Here is a 24197-nt window from a genome sequence, read left to right on the forward strand (position 1 = left end):
AGAAAACCTGAACAGGCCAATAACCAGGGAGGAAATTGAAGCAGTCATCAAAAACCTCCCAAGACACAAGAGTCCAGGGCCAGATGGCTTCCCTGGGGAATTCTATCAAACGTTTAAAGAAGAAACCATACCTATTCTCCTAAAGCTGTTTGGAAAGATAGAAAGAGATGGAGTACTTCCAAATTCGTTCTATGAGGCCAGCATCACTTTAATTCCAAAACCAGACAAAGACCCCACACCAAAAAGGAGAATTACAGACCAATATCCCTGATGAACATGGATGCAAAAATTCTCAACAAGATACTAGCCAGTAGGACCCAACAGTACATTAAGAAAATTATTCACCATGACCAAGTAGGATTTATCCTTGGGACACAAGGCTGGTTCAACACTCGTAAAACAATCAATGTGATTCATCATATCAGCAAGAGAAAAACCAAGAACCATATGATCCTCTCATTGGATGCAGAGAAAGCATTTGACAAAATACAGCATCCATTCCTGATCAAAACTCTTGAGTGTAGGGATAGAGGGAACATTCCTCAACATCTTAAAAGCCATCTACGAAAAGCCCACAGCAGATATCATGCTCAATGGGGAAGCACTGGGAGCCTTTCCCCTAAGATCAGGAACAAGACAGGGATGTCCACTCTCATCACTGCTATTCAAGATAGTACTGGAAGTCCTAGCCTCAGCAATCAGACAACAAAAAGACATTAAAGGCATTCAAATTGGCAAAGAAGAAGTCAAACTCTCCCTCTTCGCCGATGACATGATACTCTACATAGAAAACCCAAAAGACTCCACCCCAAGATTGCTAGAACTCATACAGCAATTTGGTAGCGTGGCTGGATACAAAATCAATGCCCAGAAATCAGTGGCATTTCTATACACTGACAATGGGACTGAAGAAAGAGAAATTAAGGAGTCAATCCCATTTACAATTGCACCCAAAAGCATAAGATACCTAGGAATAAACCTAACCAAAGAGGTAAAGGATCTATACCCTAAAAACTATAGAACACTTCTGAAAGAAATTGAGGAAGACACAAAGAGATGGAATAATATTCCATGCTCATGGATTGGCAGAATTAATATTGTGAAAATGTCAATGTTACCCAGGGCAATTTACATGTTTAATGCAATCCCTATCTAAATACCATGGACTTTCTTCAGAGAGTTAGAACAAATTATTTTAAGATTTGTGTGGAATCAGAAAAGACCCCGAATAGCCAGGGGAATTTAAAAAAAGAAAACCATAGCTGGGGGCATCACAATGCCAGATTTCAGGTTGTACTACAAAGCTGTGGTCATCAAGACAGTGTGGTACTGGCACAAAAACAGACACATAGATCAATGGAACAGAATAGAGAACCCAGAAGTGGACCCTCAACTTTATGGTCAACTAATACTCGATAAAGGAGGAAAGACTATCCATTGGAAGAAAGACAGTCTCTTCAATAAATGGTGCTGGGAAAATTGGACATCCACATGCAGAAGAATGAAACTAGACCACTCTCTTTCACCATACACAAAGATAAACTCAAAATGGATGAAAGATCTAAATGTGAGACAAGATTCCCTCAAAATCCTAGAGGAGAACACAGGCAACACCCTTTTTGAACTCGGCCACAGTAACTTCTTGCAAGATACATCCTCGAAGGCAAAAGAAACAAAAGCAAAAATGAACTATTGGGACTTCATCAAGATAAGAGGCTTTTGCACAGCAAAGGATACAGTCAACAAAACTCAAAGACAACCTACAGAATGGGAGAAGATATTTGCAAATGACGTATCAGATAAAGGGCTAGTTTCCAAGATCTATAAAGAACTTATTAAACTCAACACCAAAGAAACAAACAATCCAATCATGAAATGGGCAAAAGACATGAAGAGAAATCTCACAGAGGAAGACTTAGACATGGCCAACAAGCACATGAGAAAATGCTCCACATCACTTGCCATCAGGGAAATTCAAATCAAAACCACAATGAGATACCACCTCACGCCAGTGAGAATGGGGAAAATTAACAAGGCAGGAAACCACAAATGTTGGAGAGGATGCGGAGAAAGGGGAACCCTCTTACACTGTTGGTGGGAATGTGAACTGGTGCAGCTACTCTGGAAAACTGTGTGGAGGTTCCTCAAAGAGTTAAAAATAGACCTGCCCTACGACCCAGCAATTGCACTGCTGGGGATTTACCCCAAAGATACAGATGCAATGAAACGCCGGGACACCTGCACCCCGATGTTTATAGCAGCAATGTCCACAATAGCCAAACTGTGGAAGGAGCCTCGGTGTCCATCGAAAGATGAATGGATAAATATGTGGTTTATGTATACAATGGAATATTCCTTAGCCATTAGAAACGACAAATACCCACCATTTGCTTCAACGTGGATGGAACTGGAGGGTATTATGCTGAGTGAAGTAAGTCAATCGGAGAAGGACAAACAGTGTATGTTCTCGTTCATTTGGGGAATATAAATAATAGTGAAAGGGAATATAAGGGAAGGGAGAAGAAATGTGTGGGAAATATCAGAAAGGGAGACAGAACATAAAGACTGCTAACTCTGGGAAACGAACTAGGGGTGGTGGAAGGGGAGGAGGGCGGGGGGTGGGGGTGAATGGGTGACGGGCACTGACTGAGTGGGGCACTTGACGGGATGAGCACTGGGTGTTATTCTGTATGTTGGTAAATTGAACACCAATAAAAAATAAATTTATTATATAAAAAAAAGATCAATATATACACACACACACACACACACACAAAGAAGCAGGCTCCAAGCAGGAAGCCCAATGCAGGACTTGATTCCCAGACCCAGGATCATGCCCTGAGCCAAAGGAAGAAGAAGCTCAACCACTGAGCCACCCAGGCATCCTGAGCCATGGCTTATTCAGAAGTGCATTTAGTTTCCAAATATTTGGGGTTCTTCCAGATACCACTCTGTTGTTGACTTCTAATTTAAATCCATTGTGGCATCATGAAATGGGCAGAGACATGAACAAACATTTCTCCAAAGAAGACATACAAATGGCCAACAGACAGATGAAAAAATCAACATCACTTGGCATCAGGGAAATACTAATCAAAACCACAATGAGATACCACCTAACATCTGTCAGAATGGCTAAAATTAGTCAGGAAATGTTGGTGAGGATGTGGAGAAAGGGGAACCCTCTTACACTGTTGGTGGGAAAGCAAACTGGCGCAGCCACTCTGGAAAACAGTATGAGGTTCCTCAAAGTTGAAAATGGAGCTACTCTACGACTCAGTAATTGCGTTACTGGGTATTTATCCCAAAGATACAAATGTAATAAACCAAAGGGGCACCTGCACCCCAATGTTTATAGCAGCAATGTCCACAATAGTCAAACTATGGAAAGAGCCCAGATGTCCATGGATAGATAAATAGATTAAACACATTAAGTATATATATATGACTACTACTCAGCCATCAAAAGAAAAATGAAATCCTGGCCATTGGCAATGACGTGGATGGAACTAGAGGGTATTATGCTAAATAAAATATGTCAATCAGAGAAAGACAATTATCATATGATCTCATTCACATATGGAATTTAGGAAACAAAATAGAGGACATAGAGGAAGAGAGGAAAAAATAAAACAAGGTAAAATACGAGGGAGACAAACCATAAGAGACTCTTAATCATAGGAAACAAACTGAAGGTTGCTGGAGGGGAGGTGGGTGGAGGATGGGGTAACTGGGTGATGGGCATTAAGGAGGGCACTTGATGTAAGGAGCTCTGGGTGTTATATAAGATTGATGAGTCACTGCCCTCTACCTCTGAAACCAACAATATATTCTATGTTAATTAACTGAATTTAAATAACATTTAAAAAATAAAAATAAAACATTGGGAAAACAAAATAAAAAGGCAATATGAAAGGAAAAAGTTTTACTTATGTTATGAATGGTTTATTTGAATTAAAAACAAGTTTTATGACAAATACCCACCATTTGCTTCCACGTGGATGGAACTGGAGGGTATTACGCTGAGTGAAGTAAGTCCATAGGAGGACAAACACTATATGGTCTCATTCATTTGGGGAATATAAAAATTAGTGAAAGGGAATAAAGGGGAAAGGAGAGAAAATGAGTGGGAAATATCAGTGAGGGGGACAGAACATGAGAGACTCCCTACTCTGGGAAACGAACAAGGGGTGGTGGAAAGGAGGTGGGCGGGGGGTTGGGGTGACTGGGTGACGGGCACTGAGGGGGGCACTTGACGGGACGAGCAATGGGTATTATGCTATATGTTGGCAAATCGAACTCCAATAAAAAATATACAAAAAAATAAATAATAAAATGTTATAATAAAAAAAACAAGTTTTAAAAAGCCAGATGCAATGTCTTGTTGACATTTTAACATAAGGTACAAAGTGTTGTTGGTTATTAATCCCATTTATCTTCCTGGATGGTTTAACTTGAGCATTCAATCTATGGAAGGCACATGGACATATGTGCTATATACATTTTGACTGTATGATGAGAGGAATTAGAGTACACACTGAAATAATAAAACTCTGTGATTTAAAAATAAATAAGTAAATAAATCCACTATGGCCAGGCAATATACTTTATACAACCTGGATCCTTTCAAATTTATTCAGACTTGTTTTATGGCCCAGGACATGGTCTATCCCGAACATATGGTAGATGTTTTATATGCACTTAAAAGAGCGTGTATCCTAATGTTGGTGGAGTGTTCTATAAATGTCAATTAGGTCAAGTTGGCTAATGGTTTGTTCAAGTCTTACGTACATTTGCTGATTCTCTGTCTGTGTTCTATCACTTGAGAGAGGGGTACCAAAATCTCTGACTAAAACTGTGGATTTTTTTCTATTTTCCTTATACTTCTATTCATTTTTGCTTCATAATACGTGAAGTGCTGTCATTAGGGGCATAAATGTTTAGAGCTGTTATGTCTTCTTGATTAACTGACCTTGATTAATTGGCTAGTTATTCCATAATTGCTAAATGGATCTCTGACTCTAAATTGTGACCTCTCTGAACACAGTTACCAAGAGAGGTAAAGGACAGGAACAATTTTACAAGTAGCAAAAAAGAGGGTGACTCCAGCAGCCTGAAGGCTGATATCCAAAATGCATCTTGTGGCTTCCCAAACATTTCCCCACCCCTGGGGAACCCAGTACCTGAACTCTGACCATCACACATCCTTTGGGCTCATTTCTCCCTGTCTGGATATTTTTGCAAATGCTTGCAAGAGAAGAAACATGGTCTGAGCACACCTTCCTGCCCAGAGAGGAGGTACAGTGTGGACGTGAGCAGCAGGACCTGGCGTAGGAGAGTCAGGAGCACCCCAGAGAGCTACAACCCTTACTGAGACTGGTCAAGGAAGCAGCATAATCCTCCATGAGGAGAGACGTCAGTGCAGAGGCTGGGACCTGACTAAGGACGTCTCAAACTGATGCTCAGCCCACAAGCCCACAATGGCCTCCATGGGTTTTGGAATCCTGGATGTGCAGCCCTGATGTAATGCTGACATTTTTTTAAGATTTGTAACATGCTTCTAATGTGACTGAATGTGAGGGTGGAGAAGAGAAAAAGTAGGTCCAAGAGCTTTTTGTTAGTTTTTCCCCCAATTCTATCCCTTCCCAAAATAAAAAGGGACTTCAAATCTGACGCTGTGCTGCCTGGGGTAACTTGCATGATTTCCAGGGTCACGCTAGTTTGCATACTTGACCCTGGTGTTGGACTGTGAGTGTTGTGGGTTATAGTTTCATATATTTATGGCAGCACAAATACAGCTTTAATCCCCTCAACGTTCTGGTCTAGACTCTACAGAACAAGATAAACAGGCCAGAGTGCTTCCCATGGCGATAGAATGTGTAATCCAGAAAGGACGTGATGAATTTCATCAACACTAAGCCTTAGAGACCAAATACCCAGCGTCGAGAAAGCAAAAACTCTGCTCAACTATGGCGAAGTGTAAGATGCAATTGACTGTAAGATTCATCCAATTTTAGGATGTCCAAATGCTTTTTTTTTAAGATTTTTAATTTATTTATGACACACATACGCAGAGAAAGAGAGGCAGAGACACAGGCACAGGCAGAGGGAGGAGCAGGCTCCATGCAGGGAGCCTGATGTGGGACTCGATCCCGGGTCTCCAGGATCACGCCCTGGGCTGAAGGCAGCGCTAAACCACCCTGAGCCACCCAGGCTGCCCAAATGCTTTTTTTTTTTTTTTCAAATGCTTTTTTTTAAGTGGCTTTTTGCATCAATAAAATATGATGAGAGGACTCCTCAGTGGTTCAGGGGTTGAATGTGTCTGCCTTCAACTCGGGGCGTGCTTTCGGAGTCCCAGAATTGAGTCCCACATCGAGCTCCCCTCAAGGAGCCTGCTTCCCCCTCTGCCTGTGTCTCTGCCTCTCTCTCTCTCTCTCTCTGTCTCTCATGAATATATAAATAAAATCTAAATAAATAAATATACAAATGAATGAATGAATGAATGAATGAATGAATGAATGAATAAATAAATAAATAAATAAATAAATAAATAAATAAATAAAATGATGTGTCAATGTGAAGGAGGACAAGAGAACAAACTCAATCTTATATGTAAAAGTAGTGCAGTTATTTAAAAAGTGCCCACCTGGGGCTCCTGGGTGGCTCAATCATTGGGCACCTGCTTTCAACTCAGGTCTTGATCCCAGGTTCTGGGATCAAGCCCCACACCAGGCTCCCTGCTCAGTGAGGAGTCTGCTTCTAACTCTCCCTCTCCTCCTACTTGTGTGCCCCCTCTCTCGCTCACTCTCTCTCTGCCAAATAAATAAATAAATCTTTTTTAATTTTTTTAAAAAGTAAAAATTAAAAGTGCCCACCTTAGTTTAACCTAGTACAGCCAAGTACGTGGTGGAAAACAAAATATGCAACTGTGCATTTCCTTTACAGGAAAGGGGCATTAGTGATCAGGAATAGTGAAGGTGATGGGACAGGTTTTGAGAGAAAATAGACTTTTGAAAGAAAACAGGCCATAATCCAAAGTATAAAATAAATATCCGGGAGTCCATACCGATGTAAAGAAATGATTAAATAGGGATCCCTGGGTGGTGCAGCGGTTTAGCGCCTGCCTTTGGCTCGGGGCGCGATCCTGGAGACCCGGGATCGAATCCCACGTCGGGATCCCGGTGCATGGAGCCTGCTTCTCCCTCTGCCTGTGTCTCTGCCTCTCTCTCTCTTTCTCTCTCTCTCTCTGTGACTATCATAAATAAATTTTAAAAAAATTAAAAAAAAAAGAAATGATTAAATAAATAAGTAAGTAAGTAAGTAAGTACATAGGTGGGGGGGTGGAAGAGCCAAATCTTGCCTGCAGGTGCATTCCAAATAATTTATGCAGACACTCTGCCCTCAAGGGGGCATAACTCCCTATTCCCCAAAGGTGGACTAGGCTTACTGCTGTCCTTCCAAAGAGTATGATATGGGAAGGGGGTGGGGAGGGAGAGCACTTTATGGTGAGAAAACCTGAAAGCCAAGTCATCATGGTCAATGTCAATGATGATCAGTCACATTGACAGTATGTGCCCTTGACATGATGGGAAGAGAATGGCACTTGACCCCTGTGCTCTTCCTCCCTCAAACCCATAATCTTAGTCTAATCATGAGAAAAACATTAGACAGATCCTAATTGAAGGCAGAGTATAATACCTAGCCAGTACTCCTTAGAACCATCAAAACCATCAAAATAAGGAAAGGCTAAGAAATCATAACAGCCAAGAGGAGCCTAAGGAGACCTAAGGACTGAGTGTGATGTCATATACTGGTTGGGATCCTGGAACAGGAAAAGGACATTAGGTGAAAACTAGGGAAATTTGAATAAACTATGGACTTTAGTTAATGATATGTTAATGTTGGTTCATTCATTGCGACAAAAGTATCATCCTGATGTAAGATGTTAATAAGAGGGGAAAGTATGTGTGGGATATATGGAAACTGTGGGCTATCTTCATGACTTCTGTAAATCTCAATGTGTTTTTTATTTTATGTATTTATTTATGTAAGTCAGCTGCACACCCAGCATGGAGCCCAACGTGAAGCTTGGACTCATGACCCCAAGATCAAGACCTGAGCTGAAAAAAAAAAAAAAAAAAAAAAAAAGACCTGAGCTGAGGGGGCACCTGGGTGGCTGAGTGGTTTAGCACCCACCTTTGGCTCAGGTCGTGGTCCCAAGATCCTGGGATCAAGTCCCAAATCGGGCTTCTGGCAGGAAGCCTGCTTCTTCCACTGCCTATGTCTCTGCCTCTCTCTGTGTTATTCTCAGGAATAAATAAATAAAATAAAAAAGAAATAATTGGCTTTTACGTGGAAAGGCAAACAGTCCCCTGCTTGTTATATAGGACCCACCCTTCATTGTAATGGGCTGATCAACATGGTGCTTCTTGCACTCTCCTGATACACTGCCTTTTATTCTTTATTATGATGGTATTTTTAAAGCAACATGTAATAAAGGTGCAAGACCACGTCATCTTTGGAATAAAGAGAAATTATTCTGTATATCAAATTTATCAAATCTGGCAAAAGCCCTGACCCTCTGGCCACCCAGGCTGGGTTTATCTTATGTGCAATTACATAATGCCTTGGCCCAGCTGACCTCTGGTATGATTTACATAACTTTTGTTTTATTTGCTGCCTTTCTAGGCTCAGGCACTTGTAGAAGAGCTAGGGACATAATTCCTTTGGAAAGAATATGAAGTGGTACTGGCTCCAAAATTAAAGTGTCCAAGAACCAGGAGATAATGATGCAGCCATTTCATTCATAAGTCACTAGATAAAACTTATGGACAGAGAGGGGTGGGTGCCCCCCACCGGTCAGTGCGATGGTAAACACTTTGACACATGCTGTGGATAAAGAGCATTAAGTCATCCTTCTGGGAGCTTGAAGAAAATGCCTCTTTTCATTGCGGACTTCTAGCATTTATATTATTTTTCTATATTTTCCTTCTTTTTAAAAACACTCTTCTCCCATTTGAAAACAAAAAGCACCTGTCTGGCTTGGTTGGAGGAGCATACAACTCTTGCTTTTGGGGTCCTGAGTTCAAGCCCCATCTAAGTATAGAGATCACTTAAATAAAAAAAATTTAAGAGCAACTACAACAAAAGCACATTCAGGTTATTATTTGCTAATAGCTTGCTTCTCTGAGAGGTGAGAAGTTGTTAGTGTAGAATGAGACATTCTTTTCCTCTCTGGATTCCTTAATGCCTACCTATGATGCCCAGTATGGGGTAAGTGCTCATTAAACATTGTCCATGATATCGACAAGGCTGACTTTGCTAGGAGACAGCATGGGACTGGAATAGCTTTCTTTCCTGCATCCAGCCACTGGAACACATGCTTCAGGCTAGGCTGGAGACATGTTGATAGAAGTCCCCACAGACAATGAAGTGCTTATACTGACCTAGGGAGTGATGTGCCCTTTTGTGCAATCCTGATTTGTGCACCCATCTGAGTTTCCATATCTGTATAATGGGTCAAATGTATGTACATGAACTAGGTTGGACTTTTGCCTTAATATGCCTGCTTAGATGATTAGTCCTGCAAAGGATGTTCTGTGGACAGTCTGCTGGTACTTTCAGTGGATACAACCAGTGTGGCCCCAAACCAGAATGAGAAAGTCTAACACTGAGGAGAGTCTGCAGACATGTTAGTGGAGGCCACAGAATGACCCAGGGCGGCCCAGGAAGTGAGAAGGCTCCTGTGGATTGAGAGTGAAGAGAGCGTCTAAAAACATCACAGGTCACTGTGCTCTGGAGAAAAAAAGCCAGAAAGAAGAGCAGAGTAGAAACCAGAGACTGAGAGCAGGGACTGGTGGAGGAGGCAAATGGTGGCAATGGTTGTGGGGAGCTGGGCTTGGGCTCACTTGCTTATCAGCTATTAGGGCAGCTTCTGTTCCGGTCGCCACCACCGCGGTACATCATGAGCTAGGAGACTGAGCAGACTGTCGCCTCATCCGTGTCTCAGGCGCTGGCAGGAGAGCTGGGAAGGGGGCAGAGATGAGCTCAAGGCAGAGGGTCTGCCATCATGACACGGCCCTAGGGCTAAGGCGTTTGGGTGAGTCTCCTCACTTTGCTCACACAGGGGTCATTGGGTAGTAGTTCTGGATGTTTCTTGAGTTCTAGGAATTTTCTAAGCCATTATCATGCTGTAAGCGGTCCTCCTCCTCTGAACCAAATGATGTTTTCCCCCAGGGGAGGAGGGAGGCAAGTGGGCCGACCCTGAACTTCACTCACCAGGACTATGTGAGACTGGAATCTAGATGGCAGGTGTCCTCAGGCCAGCTCCTCAACGTCCCTGAGGCCCACAGCCGCACCTGCACAATGGGGAGAAATATACATTTCTCTGGACTGCAGGAAGAATCCACAAGCTCCTCTGCATAAAATGTCCGGTGTGGTATCCAGGACCTGGTGGTTGTGAGGATTTACTCCCACTTGCCAGAAAGAAGCCTGTCCATCCCCCTGCTTCCACTAGATGGCCATCCCAGGGGCCTCAGAGATGAGGGTGGGCCAGTTTCCTCTCATTTTGCTGTAGGTTCCTTTCTTCCATATGTTCTTCCAAATGAATCTTTTCCTCTTCAGAGTATCTAATCGTGTAGTGCTTCTCAGAATCTGCTTTGAGTTATGATGATTTTATTTAAGGGCCCCCTTCTCTTCCTAGACAGGGAACCTGTGGAGGGAACTGTGGTATAAGAAAGGGGATATCTGGGTTTTGTCCCTCTCCCCAGGCACGGGAGCTTCAACATTCCTGGAATTTCCTGAGTGGCAGGAGCATCTTTGTTATGCTAATGAAGTGGGGCTCCAAGCTTCCGGATGGGATCTGGCCACCAGAAAAACCAATCATGAAGTGAGGTAAGAGGGTTGGAACTTTGAGTTGCTTGACCATCAGGGAGGGAGGGTCATTGCAGATTGAGTTTAGGCTCGCTGCCAATGATGTCCACATAACAGAACTCCAATAAAAGCTCTGGACAGGGGCGCCTAGGTAGCTGAGTCAGTTAAGCATCTGCCTTGGGCTCAGGTCATGATCCCAGAGTCCTGGAATTGAGTCCCACCTAGGGTCTCTCTGTTCATTGTGGGGGGGTCTGGCTTCTCCCTTTCTCTCTGCCTCTCCCCTGCTTGTGCTCTCTCTTTCTCTCCCTCATTCTCTCTCTCTCTCTCAAATAAATTAAAAATCTTTTTTTTTTTTTTTTTGTCTTTAAAAAAATAAAAAAAACCCTCTGGATAGGGAGGTTCAGTAGAGTTTCCTGGTTGATGAATGCACTGATGTGCAGGAAGAGCTATGTGCCTTGATTCCACAGGGAGAAAGCACAGAAGCACTGCATTTGGGACCCTTCCAGACCTCACTCTACATGTATCCTTTAAAAACAAACAAACTGGGACACTTGGGTGGCTCAGCGGTTGAACATCTGCCTTTGGCTTGGGGCATGATCATGGAGTCTGGGGATCGAGTCCCACATCAGGCTCCGGGCTTGGAGCCTGCTTCTCTCTATGCCTATGTCTCTGCCTCTCTTCCTGTGTGTCTCTCATGAATCAATAAATAAAATCTTTAAAAACAAACAAACAAACAACTGTAGTTGTAAATATAGTGCTTTTCTGAGCACTCTGAGTCAAGTTATCAAAACTGAGGGGGTCATGGGAACTCCTGAGTTTATAGTCGGTAAGAAGAGCAGGAGGCCTGGGGACCCCGGACACATAGCTGGTGTCTGAAGTGAAGGCAGTTTTGGGAAGGTCTGCACCCTTAACCGGTGAGGTCTGTGTGAATTCCAGTAGGTAGTGTCATAACTGCATTGTAGTACACATATTTGGGGTAGAATCGGAACAGGAAGAAATTACTGTCTTAGCAGACTCTGTGCTCCATATCGGGAACTGGGTAAATGTGGGCTGAACTGACAAGTGTTGAGCCTTCCTGTGCTTTGGGACAATCCTGATTTGATCCTGGAGACTTGGTAAAAGAACCTGGCTCCCCTCCCACAAAGGCTGCAAAGGTCAGTCTCTCTGTGGCCAGGGCAGATCATCTGACCTACCAATGCACTCATCTTTGACCTTGAGTCAGGAGCAAATCTCTCTGATAGAAGCAATATCCTTCCAGCTTCCCAGGGCAGTGAGATGCCAGTGGGGGGTGTGCAGCAGGCAGTGTCATGGGGACAAGCAGCAGTAACTAATGTTCACCAGCCTTGTTTTCCCTGGCCTGATTAGTTCATACATTTCCTTATTCTATTTTGTTTCTCTACCATCTTGGAAGTCATATACTCTGTTTCTACCCGTTAATAGCTACTGTTGAAATTTTGCCATGCATAAATAATTTAACAAAGTCTAGATACCTGTCCTATAAGGGCTTTAGAAAATTTAACCTTCAATCACCCCTCAACTTCTACACTTTCATTGTCCTATATTTTAATTCAATCTTTTATTATTTTTTTAAAAGATTTTATTTATTTATTCATCAGAGACACACAGAGAGAAAGGTGAGACACAGGCAGAGGGAGAAGCAGGCTCCATGCAGGGAGCCTAATGTGGGACTCGATCCCAGATCTTGGGATCATGCCTCGACCCAAAGGCGGATGTTCAACCGCTGAACAACCCAGGCGTCCCTTATTTTTTATTTTCTAAAGATTTTATTTATTTATTCATGAGAGAGACAGAGACATAGGCAGAGGGAGAAGGAGGCTCCCTTCAGGGAGCCTGATGAGGGACTCTATCTCATGACTCTGGGATCACGACCTGAGCCAGAGGCAGTTGCTCAACCACTGAGCTGCCCAGGTGCCCCTAGTTCAATCCTTTGTTTGTAAACCTACAAATTAGCCATTTGGTACTATTATTATTTACAAATAATGCTGCTTTAAGATTTTATCTCCTCTTCCTTCTTCCATCTCATACTATCTTTCTAGAACCATCTTCCTTTCTTCTAAAGGACATCCTTTGGGACACTTGGGTGGCTCAGTTGGTTGAGCATCCAACTCTTGGATTCAGCTCAGGTCATGATCTCAGAATTGTGTGATCAAGCCCAACGTTGGGCTCCATGCTTAGAGGGGAGTCTGCTTGTGTGTGTGTCTCTCTCTCCCTTTCCCTCACCCCTCCTCCATGCCTATGAGTGCATGCACGTGGGTCCTCTCTCTCTAAAATAAATGAGTAAATCTTTTAAATAAATAAAGAAAGCACATCTTTACACATTCATTTTGTGTTATACCTGTTGGTAGTAAATTCCTGGTGCTTACTTTTTGAAATTATAACTATTTTTTTTAAAATTAAGTAGGCATAGGCTCTGTGCCCAATGTGGGGCTTGAACTCATGACCCTGAGATCAAGACTCAGATACTGACTGAGCCAGCCAGATGCTTCTCTTGGTGCTTGTTTTTATGAAAATATCTTTATTTCATTCTTGTTCTTGAAAAACAATTTCAGGTTGACATTTTTTTTTTCTCAGCACTTTGAAGATATCACTCCACTCTTCTCTGGCTTTTACTATTGTTTTAGAGAAATTTACTCTTGGTCTCATTGTATTGCCAATTTCTGCAGGTGGCCCATCTTTTCTCTCTGGCAACTTTTCAGATCTCTTTGTCTTTGGTTTTCTGTGGTTTTACTGTATGCATAGGTGTGGATTTTGTTAGTCTTTGCCTGCTATATTTTGTATCTCTTTCTTATCTCAGTGGATTCATATATTTCAAAAATTCTGGATTGATTATCATGTCTTTTCTCAATCATTGTATTCAAACATTGCTTCTCTTCCATTCTCATTCGTCTTTCCTCATGGAATTTTGATTAGCCATATGTTAGAATATCTCATTTTATTACCCATAACTCTTAATTTCTTTTTTCACTTCTTTGTCCACCTTTTTTTGTGCTGCCCTTTGAATAATATCTTCAGATCTATCTTCTACTTCACTAATTTTCTCCTCATCTGTCTCTAAACTGCCATATACATGTATATTTGTATGTATATTTCACAATTTGCCCATTTAAAGTCTATAATTTAAAAAATTAAGTCCAAAATTCAATGATTTTTAGCATATTCACAGAGTTGAGCAACCATCACCACAATCAATTTTAGAATCTTTTCATCTCCCCTGAAGAAACCTTGTACCCATCAATAGTCATTCTCTATTTCCCCCAATTTCCCCTCACCTACCCTCAGTAACCTCTAACCTACTTTATGTCTCACTAGATTTGCTTCATCTGGACATCATTTAAATGGAATCCTACAACATTGTCTTTTGTGACTGGTATCTTTCACTTAGTATAATTCAAAACTGCCTTATATCTGTTGAATTCTTCAACAATTCTTTCTATAAGCTCTATTACTCCCTTTTGCAATTTATCTGATCTTTTGATAATCTTTTTTTTTCCTGAAAGTCTCTTTTTTGTGATTCCATCTTCTTTAAATATTTCACAGTTATGCTATTTTATGATGACAACGAGCAGAATTATTTAAAATCTCATGTTCTTGAGATTCTAAATTTGCTTCTGCTGATTTTTACTCAAAGCTGTTCATTTCTCTATGTATTTGGTGATATCTGAATGGAAACTAATGTTTAGTTGCTCTTAATTTGTGGAAATCTGAGGTTTTAAATCTTCAGGAGAAGCCACATATGCTTCTGCTGGGAGCTGGGGTCCTAGAAACTGCAGGATCCCTTTCCAAGGGTCTAGCTTACATTATGTATCTTGGTTTCATCTCTACCACCTTCACTGCTGACTGCTGATAATGGCATTTGCCCCCACCTGCCTTTTGTGTGGAGGCTAACCTGTCAGTCTTTCAGGCTGCAGCCAATCATGTGTGATATAAACATGGGCATGATGTCATGTATGCGAGCTTTCCTAGAAAGCATCATATTGCATGCCCAGCAACATACAGAAGTTCTGTTCTATCTAGTTTATCTACAGGGGAAGGGCTCCTCAGAGCACCTAGCTTTTGCCATCCTGCTTCTGCTGCCTGGAAGCCCCTAGGTGGCTTCTGTCTATGCCCTATTTCTCTGGCTTCATTGGTCAATTTTGAGTCACTCAAATAATGTTCTCCATCATTCTATTTCCTGTGTGAATCTCCAAAGTCAGAATCTATAGGCCCACAACTGAGAAGACTGGCTGACAGAGTAGCTTCCTGGTAATAAGGATTATATCTGTGAGCACCAGCAGTATACCCTGCCCCATTTCAAGGTTTTTTTGTTTGTTGGTGTTTTAAGATTTTATTTATTTAGGGCACCTGGGTGACTCAGTGTTTGAACATCTGCCTCTGGCTTGGGTCATGATCCCAGGGTCTTGGGATCAAGTCCCACATCAGACTCCTCACACTTTTTTTTTTTTTTAAGATTTTATTTATTAGAGAGAGAGAAAGAGAATGAGTGGGGGGAGGGGCAGAGGGAGAGGGAGAAGCAGACTCCCCACTGAGTCTGGAAGGAGCCTGACATGGGGCTGGAATCCCAGGACTTAGAGATCATGACCTGAGCCAAAGGCAGACACTTAACTGACTGAGCCACCCAGGTGCCCCTCCCATTCCAAGGCTTTTCTGTTAACTCCAATAGTTCTGACAACCATTCCACTTTGCAGATAAGGAAACTGGAGGCACAGAAAAACTGGGGGCTTGTTTTGTTTGGGTCCTACAGTTTGTAGCTGTTGGAGCTGAGAGGCAAACTCAGGCAGCCTGCCTCCTTTCCTTTCCATGACAGCATAGAGACATAGATGGACTAAGGGCCATCCAGCATTCAGCAGAAAAAGCCCTGTTTTTTGAGGAAAAGGCTTCAGACACCTGGGAGCTCACAAAAGCCCTGACCTGGCTTTTCTGGTATGATGTGTACAGCAGTGAGGCTTGGCAGCAAGTCTGGGGTTCCCTGAGCTTTTTTTCTGGCTGAAAAACAACAACAGCAAAATAATCCAAATTCTAACTCAAGAGTCTCAAGTTTCCCTGACTGCATCTGTGCAGTCTAGAAAAGCAATCCCCAGTGGCTGCAAACCCGTGATTCAAGTAGCTTTGTGGCATTTTCAGCTCTACTGGGAAACCCTGAGAATAGACACAAGACCCCACCTTTGACTTAATCCAACAGAGGCAAGAAATTGACAGTCAAGTGAAAATCAACAGCTGGCTGTGTTCTAAGCCACTAGGTGACACCCACATGGGGACTGGTAGGAGGCATTTGCTCCAAGGAGAGGTGGTCCCATCTTGTGATGAGACCGTGACCCCTCCTCATCCTGTCCCAGGACGTGCTTTCTACTAGTTGACTACTTCCTTAAAAATAAAGGTGTGTCCTCTTATGAGTGAAGTCATATGATATTGGGGCATACCTTTATTACTCATATGTGGAATTTAAGAAACAGAACAGATGAACATAGGGGAAAGGAGGAAAAATAAAATAAATTGAAAACAGAGAGGGAGACAAACCAAAGAGACTCTTAACTCTAGAAACAAACTGAGGGTTGCTGGAGGGGAGGTGGGTAGGGGGATGGGGTAACTGGGTGATGGACATTAAGGGCATGTAATGGGATGAGCACTGGGTGTAATAGGCAACTGATGAATCATTAAATTCTACCTCTGAAAAAAAATTCTACCTCTGAAACTAATAATATACTATATGTTAATTAAAATGAATTTAAATAATAAAAAAATAAAAGTGTGTCCTTTATAATGAGAACCATGGTTAAGCACTTAGCCTGTGCCAGGCACTATAAAAAATTGTTTTTACGGACTTCCATGCTTACTTGCTTTACATGTTTGTCTCACTCCTGCTCTGTAACATCAGCTCTATTATCTGCCCATTTCTTGCATAAGACCCCTGAGGCTGGGGGAAGTGACTTTCCTGAGGCCTCAGGGCCAGAAGAGGTGGGGGTCATAGGAACCTAGTTCTTGGGGAAGCAGAGCCTGCTTTCAGGCACTCCCCATTCTTCTCAGGAATATCTCCACAGTCTCTTCTTTACCTCATAGCCAGAAAGGTCACCTGGGGGCAGGTGAGTCACAACCCAAGGACCAAAGTCTAGTCCTTCTCCCAGGTTCTTGAGTATTTGTTCTCTCCCCTCTGATGTGGATCTGGCTACCAAGGGGCCTTACACACTGGGTTTCTCAGAGCCACAGAAGGAACTGGTGGGGCCCTGAGCTAAGGGCTCTGGGCCTGTTGGGTCTTTACCTTCACTGCTTCCCAGCTGGAATTTACCAGGTGCTGCCGGAACGGCCCAAAACCTGAAACCAAAGAGACCCTGGTTAGCTCAGGCCAGGCCTAGTTTTAGGGAGGATGTCTCTACACCTGGGCTGCTCCCTGTAATCTCCTGGGAGCCACCTGCTGCTCCCAGAGTCATGGTGGGCCCCGGGGTGTGTTGTGTGGGGGAGGGGAGGGGGATTCCACACATGTCCTTTCTTGTGGAGGCCTGCAACCTGGCCAATCTGGGAGCATTTTCAGAATTCTCTATGGGAGGCATTATGGGGGAGCCAAAAAGGAACTTTGCTGCTGACCCAACCCTGAACTAGGAAGGCTTGAGAAAGTATACAAATATCTGGTTTAAATGTATGCTTTGTTAAGAGCCTGGAAAGACACCATGTGAATATGCCCAGTCATTTGCTAAGAGAGGTGCAGAGTAAGTTCCATGGAGGAGGATGGTCTTTTCAACAAACGGGCCCGGAACAACAGGACACCCAGAGGCAAAAACATGAATCCTCAGCTTCGGTCTTACAACTCAGTTAATTGTACACAATTAACTCAAAGTGGATCATGACCTTCAATGAACAAAGTAAAACTGTAAAATTTTCAGCGGGGGAGAAAGGGAGAAAATCTTGAGACCTACCGCTAGGCGAGGAGTTCTTGACCCCAAGAGCACACCACCATCTATGAAAGTAAATGTTAATAAACTAGACCTCAAAAAAATAAATAAATAAACTAGACCTCATCGAAGTGTACTTGTGCTGTACAAAAACCTCTTTTGAGAAAATGAAAAGAAAGTTACAGACAGTATAAATAGTTGCAGATGACACATCTGATGAAGGCCTTGTACGAGGGTATATAAAGACCCCTGGGGCATCTGGGTGGCTTAGTCAGTTAAGCCTTTGCCTTCCCCATAGGTCACGATCTCAGGTCCTGGGATAGAGCCTCAGGTCAGACTCTCTGCTCAGCAAGGAGTCTCCTTCTCCCTCTCCCTCTGCCCCTCTTCCCTGCTCATTCTCTCTCTCTCAATAAATAATACATCTTTTTTTTAAAGATTTTATTTATTTATTCATGAAAGACACAGAGAGAGAGGCAGAGACAGGCAGAGGGAGAAGCAGGCTCCTGCGAGGAGCCCGATGCGGGACTCCAACCCTAAACCCCAGGATCACGCCTTGAGTTGAAGCAGAAGCTCAACTGCTGAGATTGGGATACACCCAGGTATCCCAATATTACATCTTTTTAAAAAAAGAAAAAAAAAAGAACCCTCAAAACTCAACATTAAAAAAAAAAAAAAAGAAAAACAAATCCAAAAACCAATTAGAGAGTTGGCAAAACACACAAAGGGACATTTCACTGAAGAAGATCTGTGATGTACAGACAGCAAATAAGCACAGCAGGGGATGTCTGACATCGCTCACCAGCAGGGAAACACAAATTAAAACACAAGGACATATCATCACACTACTAAAAGAGTGGCTAAAATAGAAATACCAATAACACCAAAAGCTGACAAGGATGAGGAGAAACCGGCTTAGACATATTGCTGGTGGGAATGCAAAACAGTACTGCCACACTGGGAAATAGTTTGCCAGATCCTATTAAAACTGAATGCAGGGGCACCTGGGGTGCTCAATCAGTTCAGCATCTGACTCTTGATTTCAGCTTAGGTCATGATCCTAGGGTCATGGGATGGAGACCCATGTCAGGCTCCCTCTCCTCGAGGAGTCTGCTTGGGTATTCTCTTTGCCCCTTCCCCTGCTTATGGGCATGCACACTTGCTCTCACTTCCTCCCTCTTTCTCTCCCTCTCTCTCTCAGCATAAATAAATCAATCTTAAAAGAAAAGACCTGAGTGTGGACTTCCCACCACATTCACTCCTGGGTATTTATCCCAGAGAAATGAAAACTTGTTTTCACACAGAAGCTTGTCCACACAGGTTCATAGCGCTTCATGTGTTACAACCCAAAGCTGGAAATTCTCCAAGGGTTCTTCAAGCTGTGAATGGTAAAGCAAGAATTCCAGATTGTGAAATACTACCTCGAAAAGAAAAAAGTGGAAATAACACAAATGTGACCATCAGCTAATAAATGGGTAAACAAACTGGTGCGATCCATACCATGGAATATTATTTGTCAATAAAAGGACATGAAGTACTAATACATGATACACCATGGAGAAGCCTTGAAAATATTATGCTAAGTGGAAGAAGCTGCCACAAAGGACCACATGGTGTATGGCCCCATTCATATTATATATCCAGAATTGGCAATCTAGAGAGAGAGACAGTAGGTTAGTGGTTAGTGGATTTGGAGTGTGGGGGTAGGTGGGGGGTGATGTGGTAAACAAAGGCAAAAGAAAAATGAAATTTTCTTACTACCTATAGCCCATTCACAAGTCCTTAAAACAGGCAGAGTAACATTCCTCTAGGAGCTCAGCTGCCTCAATGCTAATGGCAAAAGGCAATTTTGGCCCGACTAGCCAGGATCCTGTAAGTCTACTTAATTTAATTTAATTTAGTTTTTAAAAGATTTTATTTATTTACTCATGAGAGACACAGAGAGAGGCAGAGATAAAGGCAGAGAGAGAAGCAGGTTCCCTGTGGGGGACCGGACATGGGACTCAATCCCAGGACCTCGGGATCACCGCCTGAGACAAAGGCAGACACTCAACCACCGAGCCACCCAGGCATCCCTGTAAGTCTACTTTAACATATAAGAATTCCTTTGAAAGCATCCTTTATCTTTACTTCCCAAGATATGTGTTGGTAACCATCCCCCAAACATATGGCCCACTCATCTACACCTGAACCTAGTCTCATGACTAAGGTTTTATTAGACAATCATAAGTGATCTTTTCCCACCAGTAGGTAGCACCATCAAGGTCCTGGAAACCAGGACCTTGGAAACCTTGGAAATTTTGCTTCCAAAATTTCTTAGAGACTTACACTCTCTCCAACTCCCTCCCAACTTGAAAGTACATAATGGGCCACTCTTCCTGACCCCAGGCGCAGCTCTTTCTGCCTACAGGTCCTATCCCCAGAGTTTAATAAAACCACCTTTCTGCACCAAAGTCTCAAGAATTCTTTCTTGGTCATCAGCTCTGAACCCTAATATCTTTCCTACACTGGGGTATTAGGGAATGATAGCTAAGGGATATAGGGTTTCCTTTTGGGGTAATTCAAATGTTCTAAAATTGATTGTGTGATGAAGGCACAACTTTATGAATATACTAAAAGCCATTGAACCATACATTTTATTCATTTTTATTTTTTTTAAAGATTTTCTTTTCTTTTTAGATTTTATTTATTTATTCATGAGAGACACATAGAGAGAGGCAGAGACATAGGCAGAGGGAGAAGCAGGCTCCCTGCAGGGAGCCTGATGCAGGACTTGATCCTAGGACCCCAGGATCATGACCTGAGCTGAATGCAGATTCTCAACCACTGAGCTGCCCAGGTGCCCCCAAAAGATTTTATTTTTAAGTCATCTCTACACTCAACATGCATCTCAAGCCCACAACCTTGAGATCACAGGTCACATACTCCACCAACTGAGCCACATGTGAAAACTATCCTATTTAAAAGAATTATACCACACATGAATTTTATCTCAATAAAGCTGTTAAAATGTTTTTTAAAAAGGAACCATAGAGGGATCCCTGGGTGGCGCAGCGGTTTGGCGCCTGCCTTTGGCCCAGGGCGTGATCCCGGAGACCCGGGATCGAATCCCACATCGGGCTCCCGGTGCATGGAGCCTGCTTCTCCCTCTGCCTGTGTCTCTGCCTCTCTCTCTCTCTCTCTGTAACTATCATAAATAAATAAAAATTAAAAAAAAAAAAAGGAACCATAGATACGTACAACTTGGATGACCCTCAAAGGAAATATGCTGAGCGAAAACAAGCCAACCTCAAAAGGATATATATTCATTTATACAATATTTGCAAAAGAACATAATTAAAGAGATGAAGAACAGATTAATGGTGGTCAGGAGGTAGAGATGGGAAAGCAGCTTGTTTTCACTCAGATATCTAGACACACGGTGGCCCAGTCAAGTTGACACATGAAGTTAACCATCACAGGGCCTCAAAGATGGTGTAGGAGTGACCACACCCATGGGACCTCTTATTTCATCTCTCCTTCAGAGTGGCCCTTGGTCTGAACTCATGGGGCCACTCCGCACCCCTGCCCCTGTAGGGGAGGTCAGGGACTGTCTGGACCTCAGGCTTTTTGAGGAGGAGCCCAGTTCTGGAGAGGACTGTGCCTCTGAAGTTCCTGAACTTCTGGAACCACTAACAAGTGTGGCTCACAATGGGAAAATCTTTCTCAGGGAATGCAGAAATTTGGACAGATGTCCCGGACACCAGGAAGCCAATGGTGTCCCCTCGAAACCCACTAACTCCTATAGAATAAATGAGACTGTAGCTGCCATAGGAGCAGCCAAATTAAAAAAAAAAAAAAGGGTTTTAGAAACGATTGAGATTCAGAAAAAAAATCACTGAGAAACCAGGTACCTCCTGGGATGATTGTAGACATACTAAAAATGCAGCACCGCACACATACACACAAAATAATCACATTCTGCTTTAGATCATATTCAGATCAACAGAGTCAGATCATCTGTTAACTGTTTTTAGTTAGGAAAAACAGCTCAGCAAGTACAGGTTTAAAGCTCTTGTTTTGCAGGGTCAAACCGTGTACTTTAAACTTGGCAGGCTCTCTGCGGTGAAATTTGCATAAGGCTGGAGGAAACTTCTCTGGCAATCTAGGGAGCCCTTTGGAGGGAGGCAGGTTTTCTCAGCCTCCCATTGTTCTCGTTGGTGCTGTCAAAATGCCTTGAACCCAAGGCAGTTTGTCAGAGCCCTTGCCCTCCCCCTCCCCCCAGCAGTTCTTAGGCCAATTGCCTTGGCCAGATTTACACAAAAATCCAATTAGATGAAAAGACTACCCCTGGGATCCCTGGGTGGCGCAGCGGTTTGGCGCCTGCCTTTTGGCCCAGGGCGCGATCCTGGAGACCCGGGATCGAATCCCACATCAGGCTCCCGGTGCATGGAGCCTGCTTCTCCCTCGGCCTATGTCTCTGCCTCTCTCTCTCTCTCTCTGTGACTATCATAAATAAATAAAAATTAAAAAAAAAAAAATTAAAGACTACCCCTGGCAGCTCAAAGCATTTCTAATAAAGGAAGGCCACACTCTGGAAGCCAGTGGGCACTCCCAAATTGTGGCTGATTATCAGGTACTTCATCAAACAATCTAAGAGTTTGCCAGCAAACCACAAACTAACAGGTCAGAGGCAGGGGTCAATGGGAGTCGAAGACTTGCCAACGGGGCTTCAATATTCAGATGGCATCTGTGACAAACGTTGCATTGATCAGGGGTACAGTTATCGTACCAATTCAAGACTATTTTGAACCATTCAATCTCTACCCAAAGTTACACAAATGAGGACAAGGGAGAAAAAACGTTTTTCAAAAGAATTTTCTTTTCCTCAGAAGGTTAATAGGAATTTGATTATAGCGTGAAAAAAAAAAGATAGGTATGTTTCAATTTTCCAGGTACACAGAAATCCTTGTCTCCTGTTTCCTTCATCTGACACAATTCAAAAAATTAAAAAATAGGGGGATCCCTGGGTGGCTCAACGGTTTGGCGCCTGCCTTTGACCCAGGGCGCGATCCTGGAGCCCCGGGATCGAGTCCCATGTCAGGCTCCTGGCATGGAGCCTGCTTCTCCCCCTGCCTGTCTCTGCCTCTCTCTCTCTAGGTCTATCATAAATAAATAAATCTTAAAAAAAAATAAAAAATATGTCAACTGTGTCTAACTAAAAAGAAGGAGCTTTGTAAAGAAATGAAGCCCTTCAGGGACTGGCTGTGACATTGACTGGGGGTGGCTGGAGTTGATTTGGTTTGTGCTGGTGAAAGGCAGGAGCGGGTAGGTGGCTACCATGCCTTTCAAGTTGATCTTTTGGAGTTCAGAGTCTCCAATCGGTGGCCCTCGGGGGAGCTTCAGGGTTTTCTGAGGGGCTGAAAGTTCTTCAGTCTGGCTGTGGGGGCTGTGTGCTCCATAGGGGGTGGTTATTGTACATGGACCACCATCCCAGCCCTATAAGGGCCTATTTCTTTCTTTTTTTTTTTTTTTTAAGATTTTATTTATTTATTCATGAGAGAAGGGCCTATTTCTGAAGCCCCAGCTCCCACTGGATGCCACATGGGCCCACTGGTCCCAGCCTACGATTCCTCCCTAGTTGGGGGAACAACAAGGTCTGAGCCTGAGCCACGTGTGGGCACCTGTGTGTGTGCCACCTGAGAGTTATTTGCAGGGGAAAGCTAACCGAAGCAGAAAAGCCTCTCTGTCCCCTGTTTTTCAATAGGGCACAGCAATAAGTAGCTTCCAACTGGAATTACTGGCACCACCAGTTGCCACTCTTCCCCCCACCCCCCGCCAGAGGGAACTGTTTATATGACCCGATCAGGCAAGTGCACATTCCATGGTACCGCTAAAAGTAGCAGCAAACGGGAAAGCAGAAAAATAGTCTTACCAGTCACCACCACGCAGCTGGACTGGGAATCCATGAAACCCAAGTGAGGAGCATGTATCTGAGCCTCGGGGTGGGGTGGGGGTGGGGGTGGGGGTGTCAGATGGCCATGGCTCCGCCCATCTGGGGCCCTGGGAACACTAGGCGCCCCTCCCGCCTGGCGGTTGGCAGCCTCAGGCTCCTATCAAGGGCACTCAGCCTTGTCTGGCCAGGAGGCCCCCAGAAAGGCTGAAGACTCTGGGGTGGGGGTAGAGCGGTTAGACGATGCCCTTTCAAAGCAAAAATAGCCAGTTCAGAAGTCAGAGGCTTTGGGTAACAGACACATGGAAAGTCAGAGCACCATCAAGGACTTTCTGGATCTTTGGGTCTGGGTCAGTTTGTGGCTGGGTATGAGTTTGGTGATCAGCTGTCTCTGTCTGGGACTCAGGGTTTTCTGGGATTGGGATGGGGCTGAGGGTGGGGGCTGGGCAGGTGGCTACTAAAATGTGCTGTAACCCGTACAGTCCCAGGCAAAT

The 24197-nt window shown here is 43.4% G+C and overlaps 1 protein-coding gene across 1 annotated transcript in view; it reads right to left on the reverse strand.

Moving 5' to 3' along the window:
- PGPEP1L (pyroglutamyl-peptidase I like) overlaps window positions 1-23760 on the reverse strand; it is a 45203-nt gene extending 21443 nt beyond the window's left edge. Inside the window, exons 1-2 of the mRNA XM_077870139.1 lie at window positions 23686-23760; window positions 17147-17199 (exon numbers count right to left, since the gene is read on the reverse strand). Coding sequence (XP_077726265.1) covers window positions 17147-17199; window positions 23686-23719 — 87 coding nt within the window. The 5' untranslated portion in view covers window positions 23720-23760. The remainder of the gene's footprint in view (window positions 1-17146; window positions 17200-23685) is intronic.
- Window positions 23761-24197: the final 437 nt, after the last annotated feature.

This window comes from Canis aureus, chromosome 2 (genome assembly GCF_053574225.1).
Source record: "Canis aureus isolate CA01 chromosome 2, VMU_Caureus_v.1.0, whole genome shotgun sequence".
Taxonomy (NCBI): Eukaryota; Metazoa; Chordata; class Mammalia; order Carnivora; family Canidae; genus Canis; species Canis aureus.